Here is a 12,164-nt window from a genome sequence, read left to right on the forward strand (position 1 = left end):
CATACCCACAATGGAAGATATGACAGGTAATAATTGACTAGCTGAGCGCAGGCACAGATTCTATAGGTTTGTGGATTCGACCCTCTTCTCCATTGTAAACATGCTCCCACCATTCAGTGCTGCACCAGTGGCTGGTGTTTAATCTTTGCCTTTTCCCCAGAAAACTATAAGTTAGCCTAATTTCATTTAACATGGTCCCATTTTCTATTAATGCTCCAAAGTGTGCTAATATTCCAATATGTCATTACTGATACAGTTTGATACTTTCACCTAAACTAAATTAAGCCGTTATTCAAGATCTGACATGTTGTCAGATACAATTGAAAAGCTAGGAGCATGTGGGGGAAAGATGCTGAGAATTAAAGATCCTGTCTGAACAAATCAGCCTTAATTATGCTATTGAAGGCTTGAAAATACACCAGCAGAACCTTGTAGAGAAATGTCATGACTTTTTTAAAAACAGGTCACTGCAGGATTTCTGTTCCCCAGTCTTCACTAATTAAACAGTTAGTTTGCAAATTTCCTGCAATTGTGGTTTCAGGCAAAAGACTTTTCTTCATTCAATTATTAATTTAATTATTAGTAACCCTTGTTTCTGATAATGCCTGCACTATAATATGCATTTTCTAAACACAAAAGCAGATACAGCCCTTGCCTCAAACAGCTGACATTCAAAAAGAAAACACAGGCGTAGGGCAGGGGAAAGAAGAGCTGCAAACAAGGCCAGGCAATGATTAGCCACATCCTGATAATACGAAGTTTTAAGGACGTAATACTTTTAAATTATGATATATCAAGAAAAAATTATCCTAAATTACCCTTCAAGCATGCTGTTCTACTTACTGTATGCATCACAGTAGAAGTAGGTCTTCAGAAGGCATTTGAGCTGAGATTGCAGTACAGACCAGTTTAGGAAAGCCATTCGGTGCTTGGGAGTGATGTGGAAGGTGCAGAAATGTTCACTAGAAAAGCAGGAAAATGGTGTTTGGAGACTGGCATTGTTGGAGTACAGTGGCCAGATGTTCAGAAATGGGAGAGGGGGGGGGGGGGGGGCAACAAAGACAAATAAGTAGGAAGAAGGCAAAGTTATGCAGCACCTTGAAGGTAAGGGCCAGAAACTTGAACATCATGTGGAAGAGGTCAAGACAATGAAAGCATTCAGGGCAGGGGGAGAGATGACAATTAACAATGTTATGGACTAGAAGAGAGCGGGTGGGAAACTTCAATGTCAGTAAGAGGGGAGAAGGAAGAGAGGATGCAAGAGGTCATGGTGAATTAATCCTACATTCAGCGCATTGATCCTGAAAATGGCAGCCAGCCATTTGAGATTGATTGGTTTTCATAATTGCTGGTGTCAGGTGTTCTGTTTGTGAAGTGGCTCATATACAACCTAGAAAAATGTGCCGGAATCTCTGCTCTCCAATTTCTTTCCTATCCAACCTACCACTGTATCAAAGAGCTTCCTCCTCCTGTTATGGTATAATTAAACAGTATTATACTGTTCCATCACTAGGTGGTGTCATATGTAACATGCCTTAGCTGAGCATACAACAGCCATTCCTGGTAGTGCATTAAAGGATCTTATAGTGGACAGACCTGGTCTACCTCTCTGGGAAGCGAACTCTGTAGCCAGTCCATATCTGGTAGTGAAGCCTGACCTACTATTAGCAGTCCTGCAACCTACTGTGTACAAGGCATCCATGACACCTCAAAGACTAGGGAACCCTTTATCTCCTCAGGAAATTCTTTCATATAACTTGATTATTCTTGGTGAGTGCCAATGTTTAGTTTCTGTATAGAATACAAATTAATGGAGTCAAAGATACTACTAAATTTAGGGCCTGATTGTCCTCTTGTTTAAATTGGTGTAAATCAGGAATAACTCCCACTGAAATCAATGTACACTAGAGAAGGGAATCAGGCCTATTGTGTGATTATGGTACTGAACAGGACTACTTGTGTGAATTCTATAGAATTAGGCCCTGAATATTTAATTAACGATGTTACAAGAGAAAGGATCTATGTATTGATTACCTCAGTTGATTACATTTATTTGTATAATTCACTCAGTCTTTTCATATATGTAATGGTATTAGTGGAGGGTGGAAACCAAGCCAGGTGCTATGGCTCATCCTCATAAGCAGTAACCATTTGTGCAACTTTTTTTTGGATCCATATATTGAATGACATTGGACAACGAACACTTATACTAGATGCTAATTCATCCAGAGTCCTTGTTTTATGACAAGCCTTGTTTTCTTTTATTACTCAGTTATATAGAGAACTTTTTCCTGTTCTATTAATTGGTAGGCTGGCCAACAGTTAATGATGGACTCCTTTTCGCATATCCTATAGTTTACCCTAACTTATGTTTATCTAAATGAAATCAAGGGCTTCTCAGTCATAGTTAACTGAAAAGATCAAAAAGGACTTCTCACAGTCCTATTTGTCTCTTGCTCCCAGGCGTATATGGTTCCACCAGACAGCATTTTGATCAAGAGTTTAGCATGATTCATTGCATACACTAGAGAATCGCATGCTTGTAACTTGCACCGGTGGAGCAAAATTACCTGTCCTGAATACATGGTGTACCACATCCACACACAGCACTTCCTGCAAACATTGCTACCTAATTCTTGATACACCTGTCACCTAATTCCAGACATGCTGCTCCCCCCTTTCCTGGAGTAGGTTCATAATGTGCCTGGCATACTCTCTCTTTGCATTGGTTCACATTTCTGATTTGTTTCCATTTGTTCCAATGGATGACTTGTTCTTTCATGTGTGAGGATCTGCCCTTACATCATGAAGGGGCGGGGCTATGATCTCACTTTACCTACTCATCTGCCATGGTGAAGGCTCACCTAAATCCCCGAAAGCCTTATTGGATCATCCCTGGGCATGGTGACCCAGCCTGTAATCTGATGAGCACTGTCACCTTTGGCTGGTGCTATTTCTGGGGGATTTTGTTCTTGTGTACTAGTACAATAACTAGTACCTGTGTTGTGGCACAGACGTAGCCGCTGAGCCAAGTAATCAACCATCTGCAATCTCCCTCATACAACCAATGAAACAGTTGCATACAAATTAGTCTAGCGTGAGGGTAGCAATTGGTTGAGTTACCAATGATATTATAATGATCTACAACCCTTAGTGCGGCATAGCTACATTCCTTATGAGTAGCTGTTCAACTGTATGGGGTTAATATGTAAAGTCAAAATGGCTGAGATCCCAAAAATTCGACAGTAACAGACTGAATTGCAATGACTGAACCTGGTGATATTCTGAACAAAAGCTCTCTACTATGCCTGTAACAGTTTCCATCTCTTTACACTAATTCTACAGGCATCCTAGGCTTCAGAGTGACAATCCTGGAATCTTCTTATATAGCTGAGAACCTTTATAGATCAGAGTAACATTTGGTATTTTAATGTTCAAGGCAGAGAAGGAATCTTCCCAGGTGAAGGCCTCTGTTTCCTACATATTAAAATCTAGTGGCTAAAAGCCTATGCTCTCACTGAGATGTAAAAAAAAGTCAAAAATAGCTGAAAACTTAAATTAGACTGCAACAGACAACAAATCCCAGTGATGATTGAACCTGGTGGTGTTCTATACAAGAGCTCTCATCTATTATTGTGGCTATTTTGTATTGCTTCACACTGACAACAGACATTCCAGGTTTCATAGTGAGGCTTGGGGTCATGGTATGTTGTTTGTGGTATTTGTACCAACCACCTCCCAGTAGGTCAGGGATGCTCCCATTTACAGCCAAAAAGCTCCTGATTTAACATCTCCTGGAGGAGAGGCAACTGGGCTAAACTTGAGCCGCACATACCAGGCAGAGGCCATAATGCGACTCACTCAAATTTGGCTCGCTGCTCCTCTGCCATGATGGTGCTCTACAGTGCATTTGCTACACAGGAAGTAAACCAACAAGGCAGCCCCAGAGGAGTTGGGAGTCCTAGGCTTCCACATACAGAACTCAGCCACACTGCTCAGGAGATCTGGCAGCAGATGCCTCCTGTGGGGAAGAGAGAGACCGGCCAGACACACCACTGGGCAGTGCACCAGCTGCAGGACTGGCAGAGGCTCACTGGAAGTAAGCGGGGGCATGCAGTCTCTATCCCTCTGCGGCGTGGCAGGGGCTCTGGCATCCTAGACAACGGATCTTCTCCTGCAGGTTTCTGGAGATGACCAGCAACTGCTGACGGTTCCTAAGGCAGCCCCGGCCTGAGCCCTGCCGCTGCTGCTGGGTTCCGGCAGGGCCGAGAGGAGCGGATGCTCTGCAGAGCGGGGCTCTCAGCCGCGGCCACACCGATGTTCCTCGGGGCTCCACAAGCCCATCCTTGTTCCCGACGCTCCTTCACTGCTGGGGGGCGGGGCGGCTGCCCGCGGCTCCTGGCCTCCAGCCGTGGAGCGCTGAGCGAGGGCTCAGGGCGGGCCCAGCACCCCCGACGGAGCCCAATGCGCGGGGCGGGGCGGGCGAACCAGAAACCGGCCAGAGCGGCGACGCCTCAGCCATTTCCCCGAGCCCGCCGCAGCTCCGAAGAAACGAAAGCAACCGACAGCCAGCTCGCGCACGAACGCACACAAGTGACGTCAGGTAACGCGTCCTGACTCTGCTTGCGTCACCAGCTCTCCTGAGCATCTTTCCCTCCCCTCCTACCCAACTCTGGGGATCCCAGCCAATAGAAAGAAAGCGTCGAGCGGCCGCCCCTGTGACATCACCGCCTCAGCCCCGCCCCCTTCCTCCGGCAGGGCAATGGAGTCCAATAATAGAGGACATGACGCAATGACCCCGCCCCTTCTCTCCGCCTTCCGAGAATGCGTGCAGCTGATGGCCCCGCCCTCCCCTGCGTGACCTCATACCGCCCGCCTCTTCCCCATCGCAGCTCGAAGCCAATGGGGGGGATATGGAGCGGCAGCCCCGCCCCCGCCCCGCCATCTCACGGCCCCGCCCCTCAGAGAGGTTCTCGGCAGCGAGTGGAGGAGGCGGTAGCAGCAGCAGCGGCGGCGGCGGCGGCGCAGCCCATTTGTGATTGTCCCTGCTCGCGGCGGCGGCTAGTCCTCGGCGAGATGGAACGTGCAGCGGCCGCGGCCGCAGAGTTCAACATCCTGCTCGCCACCGACTCCTACAAGGTAGCTGGGGGGCGGCGGGCCTGGCCGGGGTCACCTCTGCCTGCGTGGGCTTGGCCGGCGCATGGCGCGCAGGGCAGCGGGCTCCCCAGAGCGCCCGGCCAGGGGCTGGCGGAGCACGGGGGGCGCCGCGCCCGGCGGGACCCGAGGCCGCCGCTTATCGGCCTCCCGCTATGGGGCCGGGAGCAGGCTGGGGCCGGGGCTGGAGGGGACGTGCCCCCGGTGGGTGGGGGGGTCCGGCCGGCTGGGAGGCTGCCGGAGGGTCCCGGCGGCGGCATGAGGCCCGGGGTATCTAGAGGAGGGGGCTGGGCTCGGCAGGGTTTCCGCGCTGCTGGGGTTGCGGTGGGCACCTGCGGGCGGGACAGCCTAGCGCCGCGGGGGGCTGCCGGGAACGGGACCGCGGAAGGCGAGCTAGAAAGCGAAAGTGGGGAGCCGGGCGTTGGCGCTGCCACCTACCGGCGCCGCTCCTCCGCGGCTCCAGCCCGCAGCAGGTTTGGGGGGCCCGAGGCCCGGGAGGGTCAGTGGGAACGCGGTGCCGGTCGGCTGCGCACGGGCAGTGGCGAAGCGTTCCGCCGGCAGCTGGTCACTTGGGGAGCGCTAAGAAAAAGTCGGGTTTGGAGAGCGACCAGCCTGGGGAACCTAAAAAGGTGCCACAGCAAAGGGGCGATGCCGCTGCCTAGCCAGGAACCCGCCTGGCTCTCTCACAAAAATCCTCTTGCTAGCTATAGGGATGGTGTTTCGGGGATCCCTTTAAGAATAGCTGGGGTGTGCTGTGTAGAGAAATCTGTAAGATGAATGTTTATTAAAAAGCCCTTGTCTGTGTTACTAACAGCCTCTTAATACAGCTGAAAAAACGTTAAGTATCTGGCTTTCCTAATTGAGTGTGGTGTTCCCCCTTCACTCAACTTGGGACAGTGGAACTGGTTGGCTTCACTTTTGTTTCTGCTCATGGTTTCATAATGCTGTAAGGAAACTATGAATGTTAACAGTGGGTGTCAGATTCTCCAGGTAAAACTTTCAAACTCAGATCTTTTAGCTGCATGCCTTCCACTGAAATGAATGGGAGTTGTGACTGAATCCCCTAATTGGCTTTGAATCTCCCAACCTTAATGGGGGGTTTTTATTTTTTCAAAACCCAAATTTGGGATGTGAGTTAGCTGACAGTGCTCTTAAATTTTACTATTGCTGCTAGTGTATTTATAATTTATAATATACTTAGCATATTGTTTGCTCTAAAGCTTTATTCAGTTTCACTGTAAAAGTTGTTTGAGGGATGCATTGCTTAAGATCTGGAGGTAAGGGACTTATCCTAGAGTTGTAAAGGAGAAAGTATTTCTAACTTTTATACCATGCTTATGTCTGGTCTACACTAGAAAATTGGGTCAGTTTAACTGTCAGTCCGGGGTTAGGGCTTGTCTACACTAAAATACTACAGCCGCACCACAGCTGCACTGCTGCTGCCATAGTGCTTCAATGTAGACATTATCTACACCAGCAGGAGCGGTTGTTCCCCACGAGGCAGTAGTTAGATGTACAGAAGAATTCCATCCACGTACCCCTGTCTATATGGGGTGTTAGGTCAGTTTAACTACTCCAATCGGGTGTGGATTTTTCTCATTTCTGACGGATGCTGTTAAACCAACCTAACTTTCTAATGTAGACCAGGTCTTTTTGAAACTGCTTTCAAAACAATATACATGGCTTAAACTACCTTCTAGAAACTATGTCAGTGCATTTATCATGCCTCTTAGGGAGGGGGCGTAAGTTTGTTTCAAGTTGGAACCATATTTGAGACTAATCACAAGCAGGTTTCAATGTTCTATAATAGAACAAACAATGTTCTATAATAATTTTAAAATACTGTTCAGAATCTTTGTGGTGTGGATGTAAGTTGTGCTGTATGTTTCTTTAAACTCCATACTAGATGTTTTTTCTCAGTTTTCTACTAGTGTAAACTCCATACTAGATGTTTTTTCTCAGTTTTCTACTAGTTTCACTGATGTTAGCAATAGTAGGAGTGCCAGTATAATAGATCAGTTTGCCTGTGTTTAATTGTTGTCGTGTTTAAAATGCTGCTGACTGCCTGTGCATCATCTACACTTCAGAAAAGCCTAAAGTAGGCCTGATATTCCTTAATATAGTTTAAAGCTGGTAGTTTGTACAAAGTTACTGCTACAGTTAGTGTCATTCATTGTATACTAGATACAGTAGGAAACCTCTACTTTTTTTATTTGTATATGATGTATATGTTACTTCTCATTATATGCCTACTTCTGAATCTCACAAGTTCTTATGTCTTGTTAGATAATACAAGCAGTATCACTTACCTTCTCCCTGGATCAAGCTATCACTTTCTAATCAATGAGATGTATTCAGTGAAATTACTTTCTGTAACACACACTAAACTATGTGGTAGTTTGTAACATTTTATAGAAATGTTATAAAACAAATACTGTGCTGCTAATAATAAAAAATCCTGCAAGAGCTTTTGTACACATTTACAATGTTCTTCGTTGTATGGATGCATTATTCGGCCTTTGAGGAAGAAACCACCTCTGGTTTAAGCTGCTTACTTAGTGCTCCAATCCCAGTGGATGACTTTCATGCATCCACTGTCAGTGACACATGATTATTTAGCAAAAGCCAGTATGAACAGAATTTACAATCTGTCCTAAATGGGGCAAGACTCTTACTGAACTCATTTCTAGTGGAGAGCAGGCTCAGCATCTGTAAGCCCTCCCCTCTATTCACCTATGAATTTGAATCTGGGTTTCATTAACTTTGTTAATGTCATTGCTGAATGTAACATGAAAGGGTTTGGGTTAGGAGGGGCTTAGTAGCTGGCCCTCTGCACATGTAGGACTTAAACAAATAATTACTGTAAAATGGCCCCTGAACTTAATTTCTGGTTAAGGATTATGATTACCATATGGACAGTTAGCTTGTCACCTTTTCCTATCTCAGACAGCATGGCAGGAAAGTCCTCTTGGGTCACAGGGCCAATCTATCAAAAACTTGGGATGGCAGGGTATTAAAAAGCTGGTTTTGGAATAGTTATTGTTAGGTAAGAGTTGACATTTGATGGATGGATTTCAAGGCTTTGCTGCAGGTTAGACAGTCTTCTGCAGTGCTGAGTTGGTAGGTCAAATTTGCATTATAAATTGGACCCCCAGAATTATGTAGCAAATGCTTCTAGATTTTGAGGCAGGAAACTAAGCTATCCTTTTTTCCTTTGGACCAGTAATGAGGTAAATATTTTTATAACACTAAAAACAATTTGCAGAACTAAATTAAATGTACGGTTTCATGTAATCACGTCTACTCTTTTAAATTGTTTTCTTGCACACCTGCATGTGTGTTTGCCTTCCTGCAGCTAGTCCTAGTATGTAGTCCAGCCCTGTCTGCCTCATTCTCAGTATTGGGCAACCTGTTAATGAACTGTGGGGTGACATGTACTATGTACAGGGACCAAGATCAAGAAGGTAGCACATGCTGACCTGTAGGAAAGTGGTTCTTAGATTTTTTTTATAAGATATCACTTTTGGCTCCTGTCAATAATTGCTATATCACTAAACAAGTGTCTTTTGGAGTGAAAATTTGCCCTTTTAGTACTTTGTTTTTTATCATTGTTAAATAAAGTTTTAAAGAGTTATTAATGTGATATTACTTCGTAAATGAATCTTCAGTGTAGGGAAGAAATCTTAATTTGACAAACAGAATAAACAAATTCATATCTGTGAAAGCCAAAAGCAATTTCTGAAAACCAAACCTTTTAGTTAGCTGGTGTTCTTGTGAATGTGCTAAAGCATTTGTAATATCTTAAAGGGGATACATTGTTGTGGTTCTACTGTGAAACAGCATACAGTAGCTGAAAAAGCTCTTCTGATTTAAAATGCTAGCAGTTTTTAACTAAAGGGTCATATACTTGGTTGCTTTCTCTAGGCAGAGGACAATGCATGGAGCCCTTAGTGTGTCCATTCTACCTCCCAAATTCCCTGTGTGCCCCCTTCCTGCCCCTTTTTATTTCAGAGACTCCCTGCAACCTCCTCTAATCTGTGCCAGGGGCTCTGTGCTCTCCATTTTCCCCATGCTCACCATGGCAGGGGCTCTGTGGGTCCCTAATTTCCCACTTTGTCATATGCCAGGTACCCTGTTGTTGAGGGCCCACAGAATCCCTAATAGTCAGATTAATGGGGGGAAGACACAGCTCCTGATATGGGTGTCAGAGCCCTTGATATGGGGGTGGGGAGGGAGAATGAGGACATGGGGAAATGGGAGTTCCTTAGTTTTAAAACGTTTCTTCTAAGGTGTATTAGCTTGCCTTTGGTAACCATGATAAATTGCACCAGCCATTGTGCTGCCTGCTTACCTGGCTTTGTCAGATCATCTGTAGTTTGTCTTTTCTGGTCTTAATTATCCTAAATAAGTTAAGCAGCAAGGTAGAAAAATTTACTGACAATCTCCTTTTCCATTTTGTTAGTCTATTAACATTGCTAGTTCTTGTACAGAACTGTGGTCATGCCTACACTACAAACTTTGACCAACTTAAGTTATGCTGGCATAAAACCACTGCAATTAGTGCATCACTCATGTGTGCATACTTGGCTCCTTGTGTCAGAGGTGTGCATGCTCACCAGGATTGTTTGTGTCAGTGCCATATACCCCGTGAGAAAGTATCCCAATATTCCACTAACCATCTTCTGGAGCATTGTCTTTTGGGACATTTTGATAATGGAGGGTGGGGCAAAAACAAATTGTGAGTGGGAGCAAGGGGGTCAAATCCCCATCATGCAACTCTCCATCCCATAATGCCAGCCATCTCCCATACTTTTTTCACCTGTTTTAAAATCCCACAAACCCTGCAACACTTCTTAGTGTCTGCCATCTCTAACAGTGCATATCTGCATGGGCTCCATGCTTCTATCATCATCAGCGTTGCAAACACAGAACACACAATCCGTCAGTATTTGCAGAGCCTTAGGAAGAACAGCAGTGAAGAACATGACGATTTTGTGGAGGACAGTTTGCTGTGGACGTAGTGAAAACCAGCTCAGGGTTTTGGTGGCATTCATGAAGCATCAGAAGACAGTGGAGTGATGCTTCTAGCCCAGGAAACAAGCACTGACTGGGTGGGATCACATCGTAATGTAGGTTTGGGATAATGAGCAGTGGGTGCCAAACTGTTGGATGCAAAAGGCCACCATTCCTGGATCTGTGTGCTGAGCTCACTGGAGCCCTCCAGCTCAGGGACACCAGAATGAGAGCTGCTCTGACAGTTGTGAAGTGAATGGTGGTCGAACTGTGGAAGCTTGCAGTGCCGACTTGCTGTCAGTCAGTGGGCAATCATTTTGGAATGTGAAAATCCACAGTGGGGGCTGTTGTCATGCATGTGTGCAGAGCCATTAGTCATATGCTGTGCAGAACTGTGACTCTGTAATGTCCAGGACCTAGTAGATGGATTTGCAGCAGTGGGGTTCCTGGTGGTGGGGGGAATAGATGGCAGCATGTCCCTATTTTGACTCCAGCCCACTTTGCTATAGAGTACATCAACAGAAAGGGCTAGATTAAGCAAATGGTGGATCACCAGGGACTGACTCTTCCACAATATCATGGTGTGCTATCCATGAAGATGCAGGATGCACATCTTTAAGAACACTGGAGTGCTCAAAAAGCTGCAGTTACCACTGGTGATGTTGAAATGCCAATAGTGATCCTGGGGAACCCTGCTTATCCCTTGCTCCCCTGGCTTATGAAGCTGTACACTGGTCACCTCGACAGCACCAAGAAAACATTCAACTACCAGCTCAGCAGGTGTAGAATAACAGTTGAATGTGCTTTTAGTAGATTGAAGGGATGCTGGTGGTGTTTACTCATAAGATTGGATCTCAGTGATTGGGATATCTTTCCTCACTATAGCTTACCTGTTGTCCTGCATAATATCTGTGAGGCAGTGGAGGTGGGGGAAGGAAATTGCTGTTTTGATAGAGAGGAGAGGTGAAGTGGCTGTCGTCTGAGTTTGAACAGCCAGACACTAGGGCTATTAGAAGAGCTCAGTGTGGAGCTATGTGCCTGAGGGAGGCATTGAAAGAGCACTTTAACAGTCAACCAAAGTAATGTGGTGTGCTTGACTGTGTTCTACCTGGCCCTGAAGTTTCACGGCCTGTAAGGGATTGTGTCGTACTTAGTGTATGCTTACAATTATTACACTGAGTCACTGATCCTACAAGTTCTGTCATCTTGTTCAATAACAAGTAATGGGTGTTTTGAGTAGTGTAAGGCATTCTGCAGCATATCTTGTGAAATAGTAACAATGAATTAACTTCCAAAAAATAGAATTTTATTGCATACCAGAACTAAAAACATACACAATAAAATCTGAAATAAATTAATGGAACAGAACTTAACCAGGGGAAAGAACATTCATGTCCATTTTAGTTCACTTTGGCTACATATACACTGATCTGTGAGAGCCCTAGTTGGTTTATGTGAAGTTGTGGTTGTCCTTACTATCACCTGGTGTGGAATGGTTAGTGTAGGGATGTGGCCCATGATGGCACATGGAATGTTGAGAGGTGTAGGAAGCTGCTGAAACGGAGTTCTCCATTGACTCAACGGGAGGGGAGCTTGTGCTTGTTGAATCTGCAGCATTCCCGTTTGCTGCTGGAGAAGTCCCATTATGTCTTGGTGCATCTCCCTCTCCTTTTCCTGCTGTGACTCCCAGGCCTTTCTGTGCACTTGTTCCTTCTCCATGCTGTCTGCAATATTCACCATCCAGCTCCTTCTGTTCATGGTTTGATACAGCACTGGCTTGCAAGATCTTGGCAAACACATCCTCCTGAGTCCTCTTCCTTACCTTGGTCAGGTGTTCACGAGTGGAGGGGGCACCCCTCAAGGCAGCAACAGCAGCTGCTATGAATAAAACCCAGAGGTATTATATTTAACTTTTGCTTTCCGTTGTTACTATAAAGGGCAGAACTCCATTCCCTTGCTCCCCTAAAATTTTTAATAAAACATGCTTTTTGAGACTT

General features: G+C 45.6%; 1 protein-coding gene across 2 annotated transcripts in view; it reads left to right on the top strand.

Moving 5' to 3' along the window:
• Positions 1 to 4,992: 4,992 nt before the first annotated feature.
• Positions 4,993 to 12,164, top strand: part of NAMPT (nicotinamide phosphoribosyltransferase) — a 48,188-nt gene continuing 41,016 nt past the window's right edge. For both annotated transcript variants that reach the window (XM_067564465.1, XM_067564466.1), the window contains exon 1: positions 4,993 to 5,139. In XM_067564465.1, coding sequence (XP_067420566.1) covers positions 5,077 to 5,139 — 63 coding nt within the window. In that variant the 5' untranslated portion in view covers positions 4,993 to 5,076. The remainder of the gene's footprint in view (positions 5,140 to 12,164) is intronic.

Source organism: Emydura macquarii, unplaced genomic scaffold (assembly GCF_026122565.2).
Source record: "Emydura macquarii macquarii isolate MOO-44397 ecotype Brisbane River unplaced genomic scaffold, CSIRO-AGI_Emac_v2 contig_2636, whole genome shotgun sequence".
Classification (NCBI taxonomy): domain Eukaryota; kingdom Metazoa; phylum Chordata; order Testudines; family Chelidae; genus Emydura; species Emydura macquarii.